Source organism: Gopherus flavomarginatus, chromosome 22, assembly GCF_025201925.1.
Source record: "Gopherus flavomarginatus isolate rGopFla2 chromosome 22, rGopFla2.mat.asm, whole genome shotgun sequence".
Taxonomy (NCBI): domain Eukaryota; kingdom Metazoa; phylum Chordata; order Testudines; family Testudinidae; genus Gopherus; species Gopherus flavomarginatus.
The window spans coordinates 19471421-19497535 of record NC_066638.1 but is presented as its reverse complement, the minus strand read 5'-3'; the positions used below and the strand labels follow the sequence as shown (position 1 = coordinate 19497535).

At 42.3% G+C, this 26115-nt stretch overlaps 1 protein-coding gene across 2 annotated transcripts in view; it reads left to right on the top strand.

Annotated features, from left to right (window-relative positions):
* The window catches only part of ZMPSTE24 (zinc metallopeptidase STE24), an 88841-nt gene that overhangs the window by 27025 nt on the left and 35701 nt on the right, over positions 1–26115 (top strand). Inside the window, exons 4-5 of one of the 2 annotated variants that reach the window (XM_050932344.1) lie at positions 8008–8124; positions 14631–14783. The exons of the other annotated variant lie outside the window; for it this stretch is intronic. Of the exons in view, the coding sequence (XP_050788301.1) occupies positions 8008–8124; positions 14631–14783 (270 nt within the window). The remainder of the gene's footprint in view (positions 1–8007; positions 8125–14630; positions 14784–26115) is intronic. 2 annotated transcript variants of the gene reach the window in all.

Sequence of the window (26115 nt, the reverse complement as noted above, 5' to 3'; positions counted from 1 at the left end):
TCCAAGGCCCCTGCCCCCTCTCCTGAGCCTGCTGCACCCTTACTCCTCTACCCTCCATCCCAGAGCCTCCTGTACACTACGAAACACCGACGTCATATAACACGAGCTATGAGAGGTACAGATCACTGTTGGACAGACCAGTGATTATTAATATCAGTCATGTATCTGCAGCACCGCAAACATCCACAGACTAAGCAAAAGTGGTACAACGTCAAAGCACTTCAAGACCAAGCCAGCAGCAAGACTTTCCAGTAACACCTGTCTGAAATACTCTAACTTGCCTGACATCATTGACATTCAAGAGCATTGGGATCAACATAAAAATACCATTCACGATGCCTTTGCTGAAACCATAGGATATTCCACTCATCGGCACCAAGACTGGTTTGACAAAAACGAGGAAATCCTAGCATTAATTCAACAGAAAAGAAATACATTTTGTAACTGGCAAAATGATTCCTCTAACCAATGAAAACATGAGGCCTATCACCTGTTCTAAGCGGAAGTCCAAAGGAGGCTACATGACATCAAAAACAAGTGGTGGCAAGAGACGGTCTCTGAGACCCAGGGTTTCGTAGACCGGGATGACATAAGAAGCTTCTTTCAAGCAGCAGAAGTTATATATGGTCCAAGCTCAAAAGGCCCAACCCCCTTACATTTGCAGGATGGCTCCACCCTCCTCAAGGATAATGCAGCTATTAAACAACACTGGAAAGAGCACTTTGAGAGCCTACTAAACCTGAATCCATGGTCTCTTAAGACACTATCAAGTTCATTCCACAATGCTCAGCAATGGAACACCTTGCTGATCCCCCATCTTCTGAGGAACTCCGGCATGCCATTACCCAGATAAAAATTCACAAGGCATGAGGCCCAGATAGCATCCCCGTTGAGGTTTTTAAAGCTGGTGGAACAATGCTCCAGCACAAACTTTCCCAACTCCTCTACAAAATCTGGACCTGCAGAGAAATTCCACCTGACTTTAAGAACGCCAGCATTGTCAAGAAAAGGGACAAATCTTTGTGTGGGAACTACAGAGGTATTGCAGGGAAGATCCTTGCATGGATGCTACTAAACCGCCTGCTTCTCTTGCTGAGGAACTCCTCCCCGAATCACAGTGTGTCTTCAGACCATCCCAAGGCACAACTGACATAATCTTCCTGGCATGACATAGTCAGAAGAAGTGCAGAGAGCAACACCAGGAACTGCTCATAGCATTCATCAGCCTAACCAAGGTCTTGGACTCTATCAATCATGAGGCCCTATAAGGTGCTCTGTAGATTTGGCTGTCCACAGAAATTCATTTATATCATCAGACTACTCCATGATGGGATGATTGCCACCATTCTGTGCAACCTCTCAGAGACTGAACCATTCTTCATTTGCACTGGTGTCAAGCAGCACTGTGATCACTCCAGCACTGTTCTCCATTTACCTTGCCATGATCCCGATTCTCATCCACAGCCAACTTCCTGACAGAATTGGGATTGAGTATTGTATAGATGGCCAATTCCTCAATCTCTGATGTCTCCAAACAAAATCTAAGATCACGACAATTGACAGATAACGCACACACAAAGCTCAATCTGCAAAGCATCCTAAATCTGTCTGCAGATGCCTATCACAGCCTGGGTGTCTGTCTCAACATCGGGAAAACCAAGGTACTCTTATCAGCCCTCACCTACACAAACTACTCTTGGTACTCCACAAAACACCATCAGCAGAGATCCCCCATTTTCCATACCTTGGCAGCCATCTCTCACAAACAGCCAGCATTGGCACAGAAATTGAATGTAGGATCTGCTGTGCCAGCACATCCTTTGGAAGATTATTCAAACAAGTCTTCAATTATAGGGATCTGAAAACAGGCATCAAAATCTTTGTTTACAAGGCAGTTGTCATCCCCACCCTTCTCTATGGGTGAGACTTGGGTAATCTACAGATGACATCTCAAGTGGCTGGAGTGGTTCCAGAAGCGCTGCCTCAGGAAGATTCTCAGGATCAGCTGGGAAGACCAACGCACTAACATCAGTGGTCTCTCTGCAGCCAACATTAGTAGCGTTAGAAGTGCAAGTCATGAAGCCTCACCTCTGCTGGGCTGGCCACTGTGTACGTATGCCTGACACTCACCTCCCGAAGCAAGTACTCTTCTCTCAGTTAAGTCAGGGAAGAAGGGCTTGCAAAGGACAGTGGAAGCACCTCAAAGACATACTGAGAGTACAACTTCAAAATGGAGGTGTCACTCCAACAAACTGGAAGGACTTGGCACAGAGCAGAACACAGTGGCTCCACACCATACACCGACTCCCTTAACAAACACCATCCTTGTATTGAGGGATCGCCGAAGAAGAAGAGTTTCCTGCCACTCCTCTCATCCACACTTTGGTATTTATTTCCAGTATTGATCTCAACTGTACTGCCCCTCTGACCACCAGCTCCTTGGTATGGGCAGGTGTGGTACCAACCTCCAGTGCTCTTCCCACTCTCTCAATGGCTTTACTGTGACCAATGGCAGGCACATAGATATCATGCCTTCCATGACTCGAGCTTGGCTTATCAGGAGCCAATGATACACCTCCCTTTGGCTGCTGCATCGAAGGCTTTCAAGCCCCCGAACAGTTAGGAGAGGTACAGGAGGCTGAAGTTGAGGAGGAGATTACCCCCCAGACTAGCTTCTTGTCTTCATCACCAGACTAGACTAGAGATGTCCCCTCCTCTGTCATTGACAGGCAACTTCAAGTTTTTCCAGGAGCTAGCTCAGAGGGTGACAGATGAGTTACAACTACCAGTACAAGAGATGAATGAGGCACACCATAAACTTTTGGACATTCTACACCCCTCTGTCTCATTCAGAATGGCCATCCCTATTAATGAGGCCCTCCTAAACCCTGCCAAACTCCCAGCATCAGTCCCACCAACATGCAAGCAGGCCAATAAAAATACTGTGTGCCAGCAAAGGACATGGAATTCCTCTTCTCCCACCTGCCCCCTAATTTGATCATTCACATTCTATCATAGTATTCCAAGCCTCACCATGATAAAGGGGAAGCCATCTTCCATGTGCTTGATATAAGGAAAGCCTTGGCCTTTTATTTGAAAATCTGAAACACTTTCTCTCCATCGTGGACAGGGTTAAGGGCACAACTGTTTCTGCCAAAATACTCTCCAGATGGGTCTTGAACTGTATCAAACTCTGTTACGAGACTCGCAATTTAGCATCCCCATCCGCAATGTGCACACATTCTATGAGATCAGTTTCCTCATCTATCGCCTTCTCCAAGGGTATTCCTATATCAGAAATCTGCAGAGCAGCTACCTGGGCATCTTCACATACCTTTGCAGAACATTATGCCATCCTGGGGGACTCTGCTGCAGATGCCAGATTCGGCGCTATGGTACTATCTATCACCACCTCAACTCCAAAGTCCCAGTCTCCAGTGCGGGATACTGCTCCAGGGTCACCTACAGTGCAGCACCCACAGGGACACTATTCGAAGAAGAAGAGGAGGAGGAGGAAGTTACTCACCTTGTGCAGTAACGATGGGTCTTCAAGGTATGTGTCCCTGTGGGAGCTCCATGACCCACCCACCTTCACTCTACTTTGGAGTTCTCGTCACACACTATGTGGTAGAGAAGGAACTTGGGAGGGTTTGCCTGTGCAGCATGGGCTAGTTTCTTGGAAAAGCATGGTGGGGTCAGCTGAGCCAACACTGCCACCAAAATTCTCTCGTCAGGAGTGCAGGGACGCCGACACACTCTACAGTGGAGCACCCATAGGGGGACACATCTCGAAGAACCATCATTACTGCACAAGGTGAGAAACTTTCTCTTCCTTAAGGGCATTGGGAATTTCTTCCCGCATGTAAGACCATCTGCTCTGACTTGGGATCTTAACCTAGTTCTCAGGGCTTTGACTAGACCTCCCTTTGAGTCCATGGCAATTTGCTCCCTCTTACACCTGCCCATGAAGACAGCATTTCTAATCCCCCCCCCCTTTTTTTAAAAGACAAAGTAATCCTGAGGCTTCATCACAAGTTTCTCCCTAAAGTTGCCTCCACCTTCTATATGAATCAGTAGCACCCTCTCCCTGCTTTTCCCCCAAAAACCACATTGTAACAACAGCGAGACGATTCTGCATATGCTAGATGTTAGAAGAGCACTAGCATTCTCCTTAGACAGAACTAAGGACATTGAGAGCATCTTTTGACTCCTCAGATACTTAAGCAAGATCAGTAGCTTTGGCTGTCTCATAAAAGAGACACACATGGTTAAGATTAGTGGAACTCCCTTGTGACAGAATCATAGACTTTAAGGTCAGAAGGGACTATTGTGATTGTCTAGTCTGATCTCCTGCACAACACAGGCCACAGAATCTCACCCACTCACTCCTGTATCAAACCCCTAACCTATGTCTGAGCTATTGAATTCCTCAAAACTTGGTTTAAAGACTTGGAGGTGCAGAGAATCCTCCAGCAAGTGACCCATGCCTCACGTTGCGGAGGAAGGTGAAAAACCCTCAGGGCCTCTGCCAGTCTGCCCTGGAGGAAAATTCCTTCCCAACCCCAAATATGGCGATCAGCTAAACCCTGAGCTTGTGGGCAAGACTCACCAGCCAAACACCCAGGAAAGAATTCTTTGTAGTACTTCAGATCCCACCCCATCTAAGAACCCATCACAGGCCTTTGGGCATATTTACCGCTAATAGTCCAAGATCAATTAATTGCCAAAATTAGGCTATCCCATCATACCATCCCCTCCATGAACTTATCAAGCTTAGTCTTGAAGCCAGATATGTCTTTTTGCCCCCACTGCTCCCCTTGGAAGGCTGGTCCAGAACTTTACTCCTCTGATGGTTAGAAACCTTCGTCTAATTTCAAGTCTAAACTTCCTGATAGCCATTTGTTCTTGTGTCTACATTGGTACTGAGTTTAAATAATTCCTCTCTCTCCCTGGTATTTGTCCCTCTTATATATTTATAGAGAGCAATCATATCTCCCCTCAGCCTTCTTTTGGTTAGGTTGAACAAGCCAAGCTCTTAGAGTCTCCTTTCATAAGACATTTCTTGGATCATCCCAGTAGTCCTTCTCTGTACCTGTTCCAGTTTGAATTCATCCTTCTTAAATATGGGAGACCAGAACGGCACACAGTATTCCAGATGAGGTCTCACCAGTGCCTTGTATAACGGTACTAACACTACCTTATCTCTACTGGAAATACCTCGCCCGATGCATCCCAAGACTGTATTCACTTTTTTCACAGCTATATCACATTGGCAGCTCATAGCGATCCTGTGATCAACCAATACTCAGAGGTCCTTCTCCTTTGTTACTTCCAACTGATATGTCCCCAGCCTCCATTTGAAGGAGAAGATCTGTTTAGTATTCAGACTGATGAGGATGCTGAGGAAGTATAAATATAAGATCTACTACTAGATCTTTAGGTTTCTTTAATACAAGGAAGAGACCATATTCAACTCCATTAAACAAATATTAAAGAGCATATTCAACTTCTTAGTCTCTTTCAGTTCACAGGGGGTTGGACTAGATGGCCTCCTGAGGTCCGTTCCAACCCTGATATTCTATGATTACAATTATCAGAGAAGGGCATGTGATTTCCAACCTCAACGTTACACCCCAAAACATCAACTACAACAGAGGAAGAAAATCAAACCTCACAATAATAAAAGGAAAGTGTTTTGTCTTTATCTTCTACAGTTCCTCCAAGGTACCAGATTTGACATAAGGACATGGAGCTTCAAGTCAGTCTATTTGCACATTTTGTCCATTATTTTGAAACTGCTTGTCCTGTTTTTATTACCAATGGGAGTTAATAACATCAGACAGATGGATTTAAAAGTTATTTCATATGTTTTACACAATTCAATTCAATTCAAACCCGCGCGCGCACACACACACACAACCAACCCACCTGCTTCATATCTGGACAGAGATCTCAATTTGTTTAAAAACATGGTTCAGTTTCTACTATAGTTAGGTGCAATAGAGGTAGTTCCACAGGATCAAGGGGGAAGGGTTTTACTTGTGTTATTTTTCTAATTCCCCGTTCCCCTCCCAAAAATGGGAGCTTTTGCCCTATTTTGGATTTAAGAAAATTTAAGAATTTAAAAATGTTTGGATTTAAGGAGATACTTCTATAAAGAAATTTAACTTCTGCATTGTTGTCTCTAACTTCTGTAATACTGTCTCTTCCCCTCCAGGACTGGTTGCAGGTCTGGACTTAAAAGATATACATACTTCCACATTTTTATAAGACAGTGTAATTGGAAGAATCTGCATTTTGTTATTAGAGAGGACTGTTTTCAGTACAAGCCCTTCCTTTCAGTTGTCCCTTGTACCCAGGATGTTTACAAAATGCCTCTTGTTGCAGCATACCTAAGAAGGCAGAGCATGTATATTCAGTAGAACACTAGAGTTATGAACTGACCAGTCAACCACACACCTCATTTGGAACTGAAAGTACACAATCAGGCAGCAGCAAACACACACACACACACAAAAGCAAGTATTGTACAGTATTGTGTTTAAATGTAAATTACGAAAAAAAGAGAGGGAAACATTTTTTGAAAAAAAGGCAAAGTAAGGAAATTTTCTATGCTTGTTTCATTTAAATTAAGATGGTTAAAAGCAGCATTTTTCTTCTGCATAGTAAAGTTTCAAAGCTATATTAAGGGAGGGATAGCTCAGTGGTTTGAGTATTGGCCTGCTAAACCCAGGGTTGTGAGTTCAATCCTTGAGGGGGCCACCTAGGGATCTGAGGCAAAAATCTATTGTCTAGAACGTGATATTTATCTAGTAGTAATTCACATAACGGGGGGACAGGACCCTCTTGCAGATCATGTGGACAGGTCCTCAGGTCAGATGCACGAATGGTCTTTGAAGGATGAAGTAGTGAATCACCTCTTCAGTTTATGGAGGAACCCAATAATAGTCGTGTCTGCATCCAGCAACAACAGAAAATGCCAGAGATATTGTTCCAGGGCACGCAAAGAAAAGGAATCTGTATTGGATGCTTTTCTAATACACTGGGGTCAGGGTCTGGTATATGCTTTTTCTCCATTTCTCCTTATTTGGAGAATAAGATAAAACTGGACAAAACCAGGGTGATTTTAATAGCACCAGTGTGGCCCAGACAACAGTGGTATCTGGATTTGACACATCTGTCAAAAGGATTAGTGGAACCTCTACCAGGGACACTGGTCTTATAATAACAAACAAGAAAGGTCTGTCATTTGGACCTTAGGTACCTTCACTTGACTGCATGGGGAATAGACCTTTAGATGAACTAGAAGATTGCCTTTCATTAGAAGTACAGAATTTACTGTTATACCCTAGAAATGAACCCAAATTAAAGTTCTATAGTCTTAAATGGAAAAGGATTTTGTTGTGGATTGCCATGTATAATGCAGCTCTTTATATGGCACTCATTCCAAATCAAGACTCAGGAGGGTATCCTGTTATCAGAAATTTGTGTATATAAATTCCCTCTGTATCCTGGGCTCTAATTAGGGTATCCTATGTCAGTTACGTTTTTGGGCTTAACATATTCGCTCTTTGCCCTTTATATTTCTTATCTTATCTTCAAATACTAATAAATGTGTGTTTATAGATTCATAGGTATTAAGGCCAGAAAGGACCATTATTATCATCTAGTCCAAGCTGCTGATTAGCATAAGCCAAAGAATTTTACCCAGTAAATCCTTCATTAAGCTTAAATGTTGTGGGTAAGCTACATTATGTTTTTGGAAAGATGTCCAAACTTTATTCAGTTACTTGGAGTCTTAACCTGCTACATCTCCAGACAAGTTGTTCAATTGGTTAATGACCCAAGCATTAAAAATTTGCACTTTATCTCTAGCCTCAATTTATCTAGCTTTATCTTTCAGCCGGTTCCTGTTATACTGTTTATATCAATTGCTTTATTGGCAATAAGATGTCTAAATTATGTTGTAAGAAGTTTATAAGTAGGAACTCTTTTTCTTGTGTATAGATCGCTCAGTCATTGGTGTTCCTGCTGCTTGCTACACTCTTCAGTGCGGTAACTGGCCTACCATGGAGTCTATATAATACCTTTGTCATAGAGGAGAAACATGGCTTCAATCAGCAGGTACTGTGAAATATACCTGTACGGAAATAGCTTTCCAAATTAAAGTTAGTTTAAGGAAAATGCCAGGTGGACAAATATCTGTTAATACCTTCTGTTTGCCAGTAGTATTTCTTTTACCACATGCAATGTGACATTAATGTTTCTGTGGGAACCTAAATTTCTGAATGTTTTGACCCTAATTCACAGATCTGCCAGCTTCTGCTTTCCCATATATCATCAGATCACTTTCTGTTCCAGACCACAAATTCTTAGTACTTAGTTCTTTCTGCAGCTACCTTCACACAAACATCACACCAGCAGCTACGAATGGGTCAGTCATGTCTTACCTCAAGTTGTTCAGGGAAGATGGTGGCAGCTGTTGCAGCAAAGAGAAGAAGAAATATATACCCTAGTTGTGGAGCCAAGAATCTCTCCTGCTTTATCACTTCCACTGTCAGGTCTTGTCTCTGCCTCGTACAACCTGGTTCTCCCTACCAGTTCCGTGTTGAAGAGGTCTAATAAGTGTTCCTTTGCCAGGCGGCTGCTTACCCCTCCTGAGAAGCACATCTGACACCCAAGTCCAGGCACTTCATGTAGTTGATTGAGTGGGGTTGAGAGCACCATCTCTGGTTTGCCTTCTTAATCTGCCTCGTGAATTCTGCCTTCTGCTAAACCAGAAGAGTCACCTCTTCATTCTCACCTCCTGCAAACTACTCACGTGTCTTGTAACAGCAGCTTCAGTTTCCTTAACCTGCCCCTTTCCCATCACCTGCATTGGTCCCCCTTCTACACTGGCAGGACCTTTCTCTTCAAAGAGCTTCCCCTTCTCAATTTCTGCCTTAGCTCTTGCTCAGCTAGGGATACCTCTTCAGGGTAAATCAGGCCTGGTTCCTTCCTTCCTCCATCGCCCTAGTTCTTTCCAGTTCCTCTGAAGAAAGGATTTGCTTCTGTGAGAGGGAAACATTCCTATCCAAATCATAATAGGCAGTTTATTTCTGTGGACTTTGAAGCCTTGGCTGTAGCTGTCTGCACAGCACTATATCTGTCCCGGAAAGGACTGTAGGGCCCAGAGCCCACCAGAAAGTTCCAGTTTAACACAGGCTGAAAGTTGGGAAATCAGTCAGGGAAGCCCTTTCTCATATTGTAGACAATTTATCTGTTTCACTTGCAAGAGCACAGTACCAGATGCCCTGGGATTTTCTCATTTCTATCTGCAGTTTCCCAGGAACCAGGAGAACTGAGTCAAAGCTAGACCTAAAGTAACTGAACTAGTTGTTTGTCACTTCTAGACATTTCCAAGTAGAGCCAGGGTAGCATTACTTCACCCTTACTGCAGTAGAACCAGGAGACTGTTTTGCCTCCATCAACTTACAGGTGACTCACAAACGAAAAATAACTGAGGCTTTTTTACTATGATGTATAAAGAAGGCCTGAAAAATTTCTTCCTATCTCCTCTCTGTTCCCCCGCACTCCACTCCCCAAAATCATCTTCTTTTCACACATTAGAATTACATGTCTAGCCTAGCAATTTTTTCCTGAAATTTCCTGTGGACCATGGAGACAGTATAAACATGGCATCACAGATACTACAGATTAACTGAGAAGGGAGATGACATATGTTCAAAATACTTAACTTCGTTTTATTTCACTTCTTTCACACACACTTAAATGCCTGAGAAACATCTGAGGGAAGAGTGTTGTGGGTTCAAAACCAAACCCCTTTCAGCCTTTCATTCATCTTCATAAAGAAGCAAAAAGAGGACAGACCCATTTTTCCCCTTTTCAGGACAGTATGTTCTCATGAAGCAGAGGTTGCCTGATGTTTGCTCTGGACCATGACTATTTCAATTTATTATCTTGCCCTACCATCTGCTCTGCATGTATTCTCCAAAATGGTTGTCATAGCAACAGTATTTTGCTCACAGAAGATGCATATTGTGCCAACGGCTGCTGATAGTTTCTAGATACTCCATCCTTCTTGGCAGGCAGACAGCAAGTGTAAAGGTCAGCCCAGTCATGGACTTTATAATCAACTCTGAGAAAAGTAATTTCCTTCTTAGCCACCCTTAGGCAATCTGTGGGCTTGTGGAAACCTCATGCATCTAAACAAAAATGTACCTCTCCACAACTTTTACTCTTCAGTCATTTCCAAAGCCAATGAGCAATGTTTATCTTTGGGTTGACTTACGGCACCTGGCCAAGGAGGCAAAGAAGTGTATGGATTTTTTTCGAACTCCAGTCCATGCAATTTGCCCTAATAGTCATCCAACTGGACAATATATAGTGGATTACTTATTTAGGCAAAGCAGAACTTGGAGCAAGGCACTAGTTTGTAGAAGCAGTTTTTATAATGTTTGCAAAACATTATCTTACCTCCCTCAGACCAGCTCATCTTGTAAGGTTCTTACATTTCTAATGCCTTCCTGTCAAGGGAAAGGCTCCTGAACACATGGCCATTCTGCTGAAAATTGGGCTATCCAGGTCTGGATCTGCTTTCCACAGCCAAGAACGCCTACCCAGTTTATGCTGATTTTTGTTGCGAGTGCAGAGACATTTGAACAATGGATGCTTTTTTAATCCCTTGGAATGGAGAGGGAAGAAGAGATTTATAAATTTTCTTTACCCCTTTTTACTGAATTTGGAGGAATCTGAAAGTTGTAGAGGAAAGATGATAATTCTTGATTCCCTTTAGGTGTTGGTTCTATGAATTGCTGATGCTGTTAGCTGAGGATCTGCTTGCCTTCCCCTAGTTCCATATCTACTGTCTCAAGGCCCAGTACTTCACAAAGGCCTAGAGAATCTTCAACCCTGTTTTGAGAATGTTTCCTTGAAATATTTTGGTTTCTTTGGTCAGGCAACTGATGTTCTCCTTAAATTCTACAGGCAGTCCCCTCCAAATTCTATTATAGTGTCTGGAATTTGTTTCTGCTTAGTATTTTTTTAAGAGATTCAGAACTCCCGTAGGCCTTGGATTTGTTTTCGCCAGATATCTTGGAAAGTGGTCTAATCCTACATCACCTCAAGTGGCAAACTTCTTTTCTTGAAACTGTTATTCAGCTGGTTAATTGGCTCTTATCCTCTGCTCACTAGGGTCCAGGGAATGGAAAAGCTAGAGCGTAGACCTTACTTTCCTTCACTCTTCACCCATCTCATTCTTTGTTCTCAATCAGTGAGGCATTTGCCATCTGCTTGCTGTCTCCAAAAGTTTTTGTAGTAGCCATCATCTTGTGGTGCTATGTCAGGAACGTTGGTTCTTTCCTAGTGTTTTGTAATAAAGTGCCCTTTTGTCATAGAAACCTAAAACGTTACTGTCTTAGAACTCAAGACTTTACATTCTCCACATTTTTGTCCTCTTCCACAACCCCCAAAAAGGGACAAAAGGCATCCAGAACAGTTTGAGCAAACTTGACTTGGATTTATATTGATGATCTGTGTTGTAAGTTGCAAATCAAAACTCAACTTCCTGGGCCAAAGAAGAGCCTGACTATGCAGCAGATTTGTCAGGCATCTACCTGGAGAGCCAGTCACACTTTTATATACTATTAGTCTGTGCATGTAGTCCTTGGGTCCAGCATTCAGGTGGTGAGCATCAATCTAATGGGGAGAGGACTTCTCACAGAATCTTCATGTCCATGGGGAGTGTGCTGGTCCTCAATGGTCATTTGGCCCTCCCTGGATATTCCTGAAGACTGGAGCCACAAAGCCCTGTCTGCCATAGTGAAAGCAGACATTGAACATTCCATTGTATCAGATGCGTCTAGAGCAACTTTTGCATAGATGTTCAGGCCACTAGCTGCCCCTCACATACTGTAGATCTTCTCTCTTCTCTTTTATTCCACAGTAAGCTTTCTATGAACTGCAACACCTTGTCCCAGATAGAGCAGCACCTGCCAAGAAGTTGATGACGGATGCCACACACTCAGATGGGGAGCTCATCTGGACCACCTTAGACTCTTCTGTGCCTCTTGTCTCTCCTTTTCTCCCCCCGGAAATTCTCTCCACATTAATGTCCTTGAGCTCAGAGCCATACATCTAGAATGTGTGGCATTTCAACCCTTGCTTCAGGGATCCATAATCCAAGTGGTGATGGACAATACAACAGCAATGATGGGGAGGAGCATGATCAGCTTGGCTTTGTCAAGAAGTCATTAGGCTGGTGCATTGGTCTTCAAATCTAACCTGTGGCTTTGCATCCTCCAAGCTTACAAAATGCCCCATTGGATCAGCATCAGCATGCCCCATTGGATAGCTAGATCAGACAACCACAAGCTATCTGTGAAACTCAGTTGTGCGGAGTATCTTTTGCAGGTAGGTCTATTTTGGGGCCTCCCTATTTGCCACAGTCCAGAACAAGAAATGCTGGATGTTCTGCTTCAGAGATGTTTGATCCCAGGGTCCCTGTCATATGCCTTCCTCATCTCATGGACACCAGAGTTCATGTATGCCTAACCATCGATCCCATTAATACCACAGGTCCTGAGGAAACTTGGACAGGATTCAGTCTCAGTGATTATGGTAGTTCCAGCTTGACTTAGACAGTTCTGGTACTCTCATCTGATAAATCTGTCAGTACAGCTGTAGATCACTCCTGTTCTACCCGGTGTGATTTCACAAAAATGGAGGTTGTATCTTACACTCAAATCTAGCATCATTATATCTGGCAGCCTGGATGCTGGCTAGCTAGCAGTCATCGAATGAAGCTATTCTATGTAAGTCCAGAACATGTTGATATGTAGTAGTAAAATCTCTAATGAACATTCCCGTCTCCCTTGGAAGTCCTGGAACAGCCATGGAACAGTTGGTTTGTGTTATTCTGATCTGTCTGCTTGCCCTAAAACATTCAGGGCAATCCATAAAGGGTATAGTTAGCAGCATTATGGGCACATCATCCACCTGTTCAGGGCCATAGCATAGTTTCCTACCCTACAGTTGTTAGATTCCTCAAGAAGCTCATTTATGTGCTTCCCCCAGTCCGAGAGCCCCCTCCTTTCTAGGACCTCAGCATAGTATTACTGGTTTGATGTGTCCCCCTTCTGATACCCTCAGAGCCTGCTCTTTATGCCACTTGTCTATGAAGACTACATAATATAAACATAGAGAGTAGAGGAAATTCATGTTTGGTCCACCTTAATTAGTCTTTGTGGAACACCATGTAACTCTTAGCCTCATCTGAAATTCTTTCTTTAAAAAATCTTAAATTTTCATTTTGATCAGCTGATTCATCTTCCAGTTTTCTTTCCCCAGCTCTGTTAAAACTAGAGGGAAGCCAAACAGCACACCATTGTTTGAAAGAGGCCTGCCGCACTGACTTAGAAAAAACAAGTGTCACAGATCCTCAGAGTTCATGCTATGCCCAAGATTTTAAACAGTGTCTTGGAGAAATCCCTTCAGTAATAGACTCCCAAGGGGTTTCACTTTCTTCCTTCAGAATAGGCCATGCAGCCTCACCCACTCAGAGGCTGAACTTCTGGTCTCAAGCACTCCTATTTCACACTGTGAGCTTTGCCAGCAAATCCAGCTGTGATAGACTCCTAATCAGAGGCTTGTGCACCTCAGCAAATACTTGCGGTGACATCAAGCAGTCTTTTCAAAATAGAATAGGATTGATCAGTGAACTGGAATACAACATTGGAAGTCTTTAGTTTACACAGAGAAATAAAATGTGTGTCCATCTGGCCAAGCCAGAGCAAACCATTAGCCAAGCTGTAATGGGTTCCATTATTGCTTTTGACTCTGACCCTTTTGTGAGTCCCACATGAGAGCAGCCAGCCTTTTTGAGAAACCACTCTTAATCCCATGCCAGTCACCTCTCTGTCCTTTGTTTCTGAGCTTGTCTCTTCTCATCTTCCCTGCTGAGAGGTGGTGGGGAAAAAACACCTTTCTCTTGGTGATTGTGAGTGTTTTGGTCATTGGGGTTTTCCATTTTCTCATGCACTGATATGGGTCACTTTCGGCAGGTTCCATCCGATTCCTTAAGGACCTTTTCATTGTGGCCCAGACAGCAAAGCGACGCAAACACCTCATATCTGCTGTGCTGCCCTGAGATCAGATTTCAACACCCCACCTCCCCGGATAGCAATGGAAAGTACAGAGGGAAGCTGAGGCACACATAGGCTTCATAAAAAATATTACGAAAAGTTCCCTTTTGTTTGAACTCCCTCTACTCTTTTTATCTTTGAGTGGGGGGCGGGGGTGCAAGGACATCTGTGGTGCAAGTGCAGCTCCATTGGATACTGCTGATCAAGAGAATCCTATATGGTATTCATGAGATGCATGTGCACCAGAGTGGAATCCATGTAGAGAATACATCTTGAAGAACCATAGTTCCTGAAAGGTAAGTAACTGTTCTTTCAGAATTTAATTGTTGCCTGTGCTGTGTTGCTCCATGGCACACACCAGTATTGCTGTATTCCTCTCACTTATAACCTAGAATAATTTTTGAACATTAGGTGAAAGACCAGTTCATTAACCTACAGTACCACTTAGGTATCTACAATATGTATATCACTAATGTTCTTTCTTTACAGACACTGGGATTTTTTTTTAAGGATGCCGTCAAGAAGTTTATCGTGACTCAGTGTATTCTGTTGCCTGTGACCTCTCTTCTGCTTTACATTATTAAAATAGGGGGAGACTACTTCTTCATTTATGCCTGGCTGTTCACATTAGTTGTTTCCTTGGTGAGTATGGAGGTATTTTTTATCCATTTTGAATGTCCAGTTGTTCTCGGAGTATAGTGCACAATTTTTTAAATAATATATTTCTTAAAATTGGAGGAAATTTAAGCTGGAAACCCTATCAGTCTTTACAATCTTATTACTATCATTAGTCCAGCAGCAGCAGCTCCTGTTTGTTATTCCTCTGAATGTTCATAAAAGCTTATTAATGTGACATTTAAATGAAAAATACATTTAATCTAATATTGAAGTGTCTTCTGTCAAGAAGCAATAACAGTTTGACCACGTGGATTTCTGTCAGCAGTATCTAACATCCTTTTTCAAACATCCAGCCACTGGTCTTCAGTTATGTAGCACTTAGGGTATGTCTACGCTTAAAATACTTCAGTGATGCGAGGGATTCTCCCTTCGCTGTAGTGAATCCACCTTTCCACTTTTGGAGACCTAGCAGTAGCTAGGTTGATGGAAGAACTGGACCTGGTATTCCATGATGATCTCATGAATATTGACAGAAGTAGTATCAAGTAGAAGTAGGGAAGGTTTTATTTCCCTGCTTCTGTTTCCAATTGTTAGGGTTCGTTTTTCATTAATGAAATGTCAGATAACTCAGTCGGTTTATTAAATAGAAAAATCAGCACAGAGAGGGTCGTACGTTATCAGTCTCTGGGAAGTGGTCTCACAGCAATCACAGCTCACGTCATCGGTGTCTGCTCCAAAGTGTGAGTTAATCTGACATATTTTTGTCCATTTGTTTACAGCAAGTAGAGGATTAGTACGCCTTACATCCTTTTCCTTATCTAGCTTCATATCTATTTTTCAGCATACAAAGACATCTATACCAACCAGACACCATAACTTTCCAGATGTTTGTGAACTGTAGAGTACAAGTAGCAGCAGACCATAGTGACACAAACTGTTTTACACTAACGATACTTACCAGCTCTTCATATATAACAGTCCTTTACAGAACACATCTTATTCCTGATAAGTTCAGCGCACAGAAAGAACAAAGGTTATATGCAGTTCACCATAAGCTTAGCATAAGTGCAAAAGCATGCTAGGAGTTTGATTCATAGCTATACAGCTTTGCATAAATACAAAATGTACAAAGCCTTCTAGAAAAATATATTGGCTAACATAAGGATTGCATTAACTGTCTTAGTCAATGCATCATACTGGGAGTTCATGTTCAGTTGGTTTCCACCATGACTGTCCTGTTCAGAGATGATGCTTTCCAAGATACAGGTCTTGATATTATAAGTGTGACCTGTGTGTGCTCTTTGCTCCTAGATGTATGACATTTGGCTTCATTAAACCCCTTTTTAAGATGAGCCCAGCTTACCAGGTGATTTTGATCGCTCTGTGGAACTGATGTGTCCTTATCATTGTTTGCCTCTCCACCAATTTTGTCACTTGCAGGCTTTACCAGCAATAACATTATTTTATTCCAAATCCAGGGTGCTTTGATTTAAATCAAAGGTATTTAAAATAATTGACTTTAATCATGTTTTGCATTTGTACTTTTTAGTTCCTTTTTCCTTAAAAAAGGTTGGTAACCATTAAAACAGGTTTATTTGTGTCATAAACAGATAGCTAAGGGTTAATGTCTCTTTCACCTGAAGCACCTGACCAGAGGACCAATCAGAAAACCGGATTTTTTCAACTCTGGGTGGAGGGAAGTTTGTGTCTGAGTCTTTTGTCTGTCTGCCTGCTTTCTCTGAGCTTTGGAGAAGCAGTTTCTACTTTCTAGTCTTCTGTTTCTAAGTGTAAGGACAAAGAGATCAGATAGTAAGTTATATGGCTTCTTTTCTTTGATATTTGCATGAATATAAGTGCTGGAGTGCTTTGATTTGTATTCTTTTTGAATAAGGCTGTTTATTCAATATTCTTTTAAGCAATTGACCCTGTATTGTATCATCTTAATACAGAGAGACCATTTATATGTATTTTTCTTTCTTTTTATATAAAGCTTTCTTTTAAGACCTGTTGGAGTTTTTCTTTACTTCAGGAAAATTGAGTCTGTACTCACCAGGGAATTGGTGGGAGGAAGAAATCGGGGAGATCTGTGTGTTGGATGTGCTAGCCTGATTTTGCATTCCCTCTGGGGGAATAGGAAAGTACTTTTTGTTTCCAGGATTGGGAACAGAGAGGGGGAATCACTCTGTTTGGATTCACAGAGCTTGTGTCTGTGTATCTCTCCAGGAGCATCTGGAGGGGGGAAGGGAAAAAGGATTATTTCCCTCTGTTTTGAGACTCAAGGGATTTGGGTCTTGGGGTCCCCAGGGAAGGTTTTTCAAGGGGACCAGAGTGCCCCAAAACACTCTAATTTTTTGGGTGGTGGCAGCAGGTACCAGGTCCAAGCTGGTAACTAAGCTTGGAGGTTTTCATGCTAACCCCCATATTTTGGACGCTAAGGTCCAAATCTGGGACTAAGGTTATGATAATTTGCAACTAAATGTAGCCTTTGAACTAAATTTGCACTAAATTTGGTGCCTTTTACTAACCAGGAGGATATGTTATATCTATACACATTTATTTAATCCATTATATATTTTAACTCCTTACACTTATTCAAATTCTTAATTTATTAATTTTAGAAAATGGTGAATGACACATTTCTTATTTAATAAACATTTGTGATTTGTGTCAACATTTATTTGGATGGAAATTCAATTTCAAGTGCACAAAAACGGCATTTTAACTTTATTAAATAAAACTACCTTTAAATGTGCTGGAAACATAAGAGAGTTTATCAAAGCACGTTTTGCCTTTAAAACGGATTAACTAAGCAAAGGAAGTATGATCTGTAATTGAACTGATTATTTCTGGTCAGTGTGGGTGTGATCTGTGAAGGTACTTAGCTGCCTAAACCAGAGATTTAGACACCTAAATTCCATTTGTGATCCACAGAATTTTTGCTGAACCCTGTAGCTGCCTAAACTCGCTCACTAAGCACACCCAGTGGATCAGGTCCCAATTCAATCCTGCTGGTAATGTGGCTGTCACCCACTTATAACCTTCCGCCCAGTGGTTAGAGTACTCACCTAGGTTGTGGGAGTCATAGGCTTATTTCCCACCCCAGGCAGAGGGAGGAGAAGATTTGAACCAGGGTCTCCCACGCCTCTATGAGGGCAGGGGACTGGACTCGATGACCTCTCGAGGTCCCTTCCAGTCCTAGAGTCTGAGTCTATGAGTCTAGAGAGCGCTCTAGCAGTTGAGCTATGGGGTATTCTGGCGTGGGCTCCTTCACTTTCCTGCTGAAGCTGTTTCACTGTAAGTAAATAATCCAAGAGTGATTGAAGCAGAGGGACTGTACATAGGGTCTCCCCCCTTCCAGGTGGGTGTCCTAACCGTTGGACTATATAGTCATATTCTCTTTGTCTCTCATCCAGTTGTCCCTGCTCCAATCACTCTTTCATTATTAACCCGCCACACACCATGCCTCCCCATCTTGTGTGGAGTCCTGAAAGAAATGCCTTGGGCACCTAAGCTGTCTGACTCTGGGGTGGGTTCCTGTTCATGGATTGCGAAGCAGAATTAGATGTTTTCCTGCAGCCTGGATTTACGTGCCTGTCTTTGTGAGAGGGGCAGGGTTTAGCACATCCTCCTCTCCTTGGCGTCTCCTATTGGCGAGCTTAGGCAGCTTCTCTCCTAGCATACTGACTTTTGTGGATCGCTTTCTTAAGAAACTACCTCTCCCCATTCATTGTATAGGGAGCCTAGGCATCTAACTTAGCTTTGTGGTTCCTGTGATTTTCTAGGCTCATAAAAGTTAGGCACTGTGACACTCAGCATTCCAATGCCGAAGTCCCTTCATGGATCTCACACCATGTCCTTCAAGATCTTAGAATAGTACATTTCACCCTCTGATATCTAGTTTTTGTTCATAAATTGGAAAAGGAAAACAAGCTTTCCTGCTTTTTTCAACTCCCAGTTGGTTTCTTAACTTCTGATTGAGTTAGTCATTGAACTGAACTAGTGGAATAAATTGAAATGAAGAAAATAGTCTCTCTGTACCCGGAGAAGAGTCTATGTCTGTCAAAAGCTGGTCTGGCATTTCAGCAAACTCTGGTTCCAGATGTGTTGCCACTGACTTCCACCAGTTCAGTAGTTTGACTTTCCAGCTTGGCAGCAAATAAGTATTACTTCGTATTTTTTGTATAGAAAGACATGGTGGATGAGGTAATATCAATGTATTTGTATCAGATCTTAGGTTTACGGAAGAAGGAAAGGCAGTTCAAAAGTGGCAAAGAAAAAATATTGTGTACCGCAGGGGTTCTCAAACTGAGGTCGGGACCCCTCAGGGGATCACGAGGTTATTAAATGGGGGGTTGTGAGCTGCAGCCTCCACCCTAAACCCTACTTTGTAGCCAGCATTTATAACAGTGTTAAGTATATAAAAAAGTGTTTTTAATTTATAAGGGGAGTCTCACTCAGAGGCTTGCTATGTGAAAGGGATCACCAGTACAAAAGTTTGAGATCTACTGGTGTACTGCATGTATCTCCAAAACAATTATAGCATTGCTCCTTGTGCTAAGTAACTAAAGAATAAAGTTCTAATATAGCAATCCTTTGGGCCCATTTCTTAATTGCGTCCAAGTTATGAAGCACAACAAAGCCTGCAACTAAAATAATAATGTTCTTGTAGTTTTCATTGGTATGGAGAGCTATTTAAAGGTATTGGAATCCAGAATAATAGTTCATGCAGTCATGCAGAGTGGGCTATGTGTCTGCCCATAGTTTGATGAAGAGTGAAAGTCCTAGAAAATTAGGAGAATAAATTTGAAAGATGGTTGAATATGGGCAAGTTGGTTCCCCTTGATGAGGATTTAGTCTCCTAAGTCACTTAGTGTGAAATTTTGAAAACAGCCAAAGATCATAACTTCTTCTACAGGAGAAACCTCTGAATTTGCCATGTCCTTTATAAAAAATAATTAGATGCTACAGATACAAGAAACTCCAGAAATGCAAATAGGGAACTGGAATGTTTAGATTCTAAATATTCCAGATAATTCAGATCTTGTACTCCAGGTCCCAATGATTTTCAGTAGGACTTAGGTTCCTAAGTCACTTTGTTTTCCCAAATTTAACCCTTGGCTTCAATAGTTGTATGACTCAAACCAACCATGTTGGCTCCACACACTAGATGCTCTCCTGTCTGGAGTAGAAAGGAGTCATTGGAACACAGCTATGGACTGGCTGTGGAAACATGGACATCTATGAAAAAATTGCATGGTGAATGCAGGAAAGGGCTACCACAAGAGTCAACAGCAGTGCTGCATGAAAGCGAAGGAATTTCAGGCAGATTTAAAGTACAAAGGTTGGTTGAAAGATCATAAAATACATATGGTACATAATCTGCAATAACCTAAATTTAGGTGAATAAATTTAATAATATAATTTAGATATTAACATCCAAATATTTGGGTACATCACTCATGAAACCTATCAATTTAACCTATCATTTAAATCAGCTTTTGTACCAAATGACTGGAGGATAGCTAATGTGATGCCAATTTTTAAAAAGAGCTCCAGTACCAGGCAAACTGGTTGAATCTATAATAAAGAGCAAAATTGTCAGATACATAGATGAAGATAATTTGTTGGGGAAAAGTCAACATGGTTTCTGTAAAAGGAAATCATGCCTCACCAATCTACTAGAATTCTTTAACGGGGTCAACAAGCATGTGGACAAGGGGGAACAAGTGGATATAGTGTACTTAGATTTTCAGAAAGCCTTTGACGTGGTCCCTCACCAAAGGTTCTCAAGCAAAGTAAGCTATCATGGGATAAGAGGGGAGGTCCTCTCATGGATTGGTAACTGGTTAAAAGATAGGGAAAAAAGAGTAGGAATAAATGGTCAGTTTTAGAATGGAGAGAGGTAAATAGTGGTGTCTCCCAGGGGTCTGTTCTGGGACCAGTCCTATTCAACATGTTCATAAATGATCTGGAAAAAGGATTAAACAGTGAGGTGGCAAAATTTACAGATGATGTAAAACTACTCAAGATAGTTAAGTCCCAGGCAGACTACAAAGAGCTACAAAGGGATCTCTCAAAACTGGGTGACTGGGCAACAGACTAGCAGAAAAAATGTAATGTTGATAAATGTAAAGTAATGCATGCTGGAAAACATAATCCCAACTATACATATAAAATGATGGGGTCTAAATTAGCTGTTACCACTCGAGAGAAGTCTTGGAGTCATTGTGGATAATTCTCTGAAAACATCCACTCAACGTGCAGCAACAGTCAAAAAAGCAAACAATGTTGGAAATCATTAAGAAAGGGATAGATAAGAAGACAGAAAATATTGTATTGCCTCTATATAAATCCATGGTTCGCCCAAATCTTGAATACTGTGTATAGATGTGGTCACCCCATCTCAAAAAAGATATATTGGAATTGGAAAAGGTTCTGAAAAGGGCAACAAAAATGATTAGGGATATGGAACGGCTTCTGTATGAGGAGAGATTAACAAGACTGGGACTTTTCACGACTAAAGGGGGATATGATTTAGGTCTGGTGAAAGTAAATAAGGAAGTGTTATTTACTCCTTCTCATAACACAAGGACTAGGGGCTACCAAATGACGTTAATAGGTAGCAAGTTTAAAAGAAACAAAAGGAAGTATATCTTCACACAATGCACAGTCAACCTGTGAAACTCTTCAACAGAGGATATTGTGAAGGGCAAGACCATAACAGGATTCAGAAAAGAACTAGATACATTCATGGAGGATAGGGCAAACAATGGCTATTAGTCAGGATGGGCAGGGAATGGTGTCCCTAGTCTCTGTTTGTCAGAAGCTGGGAATGGGGGCCAGGATGGATCACTTCATGATTACCTGTTCTGTTCATTCCCTCTGGGGCACCTGGCTTTGGCCACTGTCGGAAGATGGGATACTTGGCTAGATGTACCTTTGGTCTGACTCAGTATGGCCATTTTTATGTTCTTAAAAGTTATACAGAGAGTTGGTTGTGGAAAGCAAATATAGCAATTAGTGAAGCTTGTCCCTCATTAATTGAGAATTTAAGATAGTTTGTCCCTTAGAAAATACAATCCATCAGGAAAGTACTTTCAGTTACTTTTTCAACAACAATTAACTAAGGTTTGTAACCTGTCCTTTAAATCAGCTTTGGTACCCAATGACTGGAAGTTAGCTAACCTAACGCCAATATTTAAAAAGGGCTCTAGAGGTGATCCCGGCAATTGCAGACCGATAAGTCTAACATCAGTACCGGGCAAATTAGTCGAAACAATAGTTAAGAATAAAATCGTCAGACACATAGAAAAACATAAACTGTTGAGCAATAGTCAACATGGTTTCTGTAAAGGGAAATCATGTCTTGCTAATCTATTAGAGTTCTTTGAAGGGGTCAACAAACATGTGGACAAGGGGGATCCAGTGGACATAGTGTACTTAGATTTCCAGAAAGCCTTTGACAAGGTCCCTCACCAAAGGCTCTTACCTAAATTAAGCTGTCATGAGATAAAAGGAAAGGTCCTTTCATGGACTGAGAACTGGTTAAAAGACAGGGAACAAAGAGTAGGAATTAATGGTAAATTCTCAGAATGGACAGGGGTAACTAGTGGTGTTCCCCAAGGGTCAGTCCTAGGACCAATTCTATTCAATTTATTCATAAATGATCTGGAGAAAGGGGTAAACAATGAGGTGGCAAAGTTTACAGATGATATTAAACTACTCAAGATAGTTAAGACCAAAGCAGATTGTGAAGAACTTCAAAAAGATCTGACAAAACTAAGTGATTGGGCAAGAAAATGGCAAATGAAATTTAATGTGGATAAATGTAAAGTAATGCACATTGGAAAAAATAACCCCCACTATACATACAATATGATGGGGGCTAATTTAGCTACAGCGAGTCAGGAAAAAGATCTTGGCGTCATCGTGGATGGTTCTCTGAAGATGTCCACGCAGTGCGCAGAGGCGGTCAGAAAAGCAAACAGGATGTTAGGAATCATTAAAAAGGGGATAGAGAATAAGACTGAGAATATATTATTGCCCTTATATAAATCCATGGTACGCCCACATCTCGAATACTGTATACAGATGTGGTCTCCTCACCTCAAAAAAGATATACAGGCACTAGGAAAAGTTCAGAAAAGGACAACTAAAATGATTAGGGGTTTGGAGAGGGTCCCATATGAGGAAAGATTAAAGAGGCTAGGCCTCTTCAGCTTGGAAAAGAGGAGACTAAGGGGGGATATGATAGAGGTATATAAAGTCATGAGTGATGTTGAGAAAGTGGATAAGGAACAGTTATTTACTTATTCCCATAATACAAAAACTAGGGGTCACCAAATGAAATTAATAGGTAGCAGGTTTAAAACAAATAAAAGGAAGTTCTTCTTCACACAGCGCACAGTCAACTTGTGGAACTCCTTATCTGAGGAGGTTGTGAAGGCTGGGACTATAACAGTGTTTAAAAGGGAACTGGATAAATTCATGGTGGCTAAGTCCATAAATGGCTATTAGCCAGGAAGGGTAAAGAATGGTGTCCCTAGCCTCTGTTCATCAGAGGATGGAGATGGATGGCAGGAGAGAGATCTCTTGATCATTGCCTGTTAGCTTCACTCCCTCTGGGGCACCTGGCATTGGCCACTGTCGGTAGACAGATACCAGGCTAGATGGATCTTTGGTCTGACCCGGTATGGCCGTTCTTATGTTCTTAACACTCCAACTCATCTCTCATGGTATTGCCGATGTCTGGTGATGTGTTCTAGATAGCTGTCCCTTGACCACCTGATGCCGTCCGACACCATGAGTGTAGCACTGACTGATTCCACATTCCCGCAACACTCAATCATTACTGAATTCTCATGTGCCCTGGGCTCTGATGATCAGAGTGTGTGTTTGAACCTTGTAATGTCTAGCTCTCAAACGATGGCCAGAGGATTGTATTTCTTCACGTTTCGAGCTCAGGTGTTGTGGAAGGCTGGGAACCTGTTCTCAAAGGACGCTGTAATGTCCACTGTGACTATCTTCTTCCATTCCACATTGGTGGTAATGGTGTCCAGTCGCAGTTGGCTCTCCATTCCAGGAATGACGGAGTTAACAGCAACCTTCCCCTCGGGTGGTGTCTCTGATTAGGCGATTCTGGATGGTGTTGTGTCACAGCTGCAGGCTCTGGAATGGGACTTGCAGCTACACAAGACATGGGGTAATATCTCGCTGGCATAGCCGCATTTCCTGCATCACTTGTCCCGTATCCCATGGCAGACGGCTCTGTTCAGTGGGACGCAGTTGAACTGGGCCCTGTGGATGAACCTCCTCTCGGCAAGTCGGGTGGAACTGCCCTTGCGAGGAGGTGGTTGCTGGCATCCCACATGCACATCACCTCAAAGGCCTTCCCCTGGTCCAGTTTCTGTTTCAAGTCTTCAACACACTGGCAGCGGGTGGCATTCTTCAGGATCCTCTCCAGCATGGTTCCAGCTCTCGGAGTGATGATTGTGTGCTCTGTGCTCTTCACCTGTGGCACCAGGACTCTCAGCTCCTGATGTTCCTCACACCACATCCAGTGGCAGCTGATATGCTTCTCCATTTGTCACATAGCGTTGGGGGCACAGATCCAGAGCTAAGCAAAGTTTCCCCCATTCCTTCCAAATCCGTCTTCCAGTGAGCCGTTCAGTTAGATTGTGACATGTTGGTTGGAGAGGGTCCTGATTATTTGCTTCCTGATGACATCCTGCATAGCACTCTGCGATGTTCCTCATCATGGTGTCCAGGCACGTCGGAAGGTGCAAGGCATGAGTGATCACAACATTGCGCAGATCACCCATTTGAGGGACGTTGGTGCCACCCTGCCTGTCTGAGATGTACTGTGGATTTTCCAGTTGCAAAATGGTTTCCCACTGACCAGTAGAAATCCAGTGTTTCCAAGCTTCTAGAATGCAGTTGCCACTTGTTTCTCCACTGTTAGTGCAGCTCTTAATGTGGTATTACTGCCCTGCAATGCTGGGGTGAGCTTGGCATACAGATCCAGGAATCTGGCCTTTCATGTCTGAAAGTTCTGCAGCCACTGCTCATCATCTTGAACCTCCATTACCATATGATCCCACCAATTAGTGCTTGTTTCTTGTGTTCAGAAGCAGCGCTCATCCATCTGCAGCTACTCTGTAAATGCCACCAACAAGTTTTCACTGTGTCCCTCAGCAAACAGTCCTCGAAGAAATTGTCGTGTCCCCCATTGTTACTATGCTTCCTGTGGGTCTGCAAAGCACAGGAGAATTGTGTAGCGTTCATGACATTAGTGCAGAGGTCTGTGGGCTCCCTGTTTCTTATTTCACATGTGCTTCACTCCTTTTCCGTCTGCTACAATGGTCAGCAATGAAATAGTTAGTTTTGACTTTTAAAATGTCATCTTCAGGCTTTAGATTTACACCTTTGAGTGAGATTAATGGAGGTGGGGAAGTTGAGTCAGACTGTCTGCACGTGGAAAAAGGCAACTTTGTTTTACACTTGGATCACATTTTGGAGACTTTTGTGCTAGAATGTGTTATTTTTTTAAAAGACAAACCAGCAGAATCTGAACATGTCATGTGGCTGTCCATGACATTAAGCAGGTCAGACATTTGACTTAGCTGGATTACAACAGTCAACTTTCCTGTACTGTATGCATTGTTCCTGAATAAACATGGCTACAATGATTTTAGAGAGACAAGGTGAGTGATGTAATATTTCTTATTGGGCCAACTTCTGCTGGTGAGAGAGAGATGCTTTTGAGCTTACACAGGGCTTATCTTCAGGTCTGGGAATTGAAACTCTGAGCATATTTCCCATACCAGAAGAAGAGCTCTATATAAGCTCAAAAGCTTGTCCCTCTCACCACAGAAGTTAGTCCAATAATAGATATTGCGTTCTCCACCTTGTGTCTCTAACTTTACTGTTACTGATTCTGCCTATTAAGTTTATCAAGCATGGTAGAAGTCCTTTCTTTTGAGAAATCCTCTGCTGCTGCTGCAGTTTCTGAAGAACAAAATGGTCTCTCTGAATGGGGCACTCTGCTGCAGATGGAGCTATCTGTTTGGAGCTTTTTCCCATTTTTTTAGTGCTCACTTCCCCCGCCTCCATTTTCCAGTTTAAAAAAGTAAAGTGAATGTTGTCTTCCCCCCGTGCTCCGTCCCACTTTCTCAAACTTTAAACTTTTTTCTAACTTTTTCCATTGTCAGAAAAGTATATAAGGAAGGGAGAGTAGGTTTGTCTTGGTTTAACTTCCCCATGCTTTTTCAGCTGGGGTAAAGAGGGAACAGATGAAAAAAGAAGTCGGGGAGATGTAGAAAAATGAAAATCAACAACCAAAAAGTTTCTGTTTCTG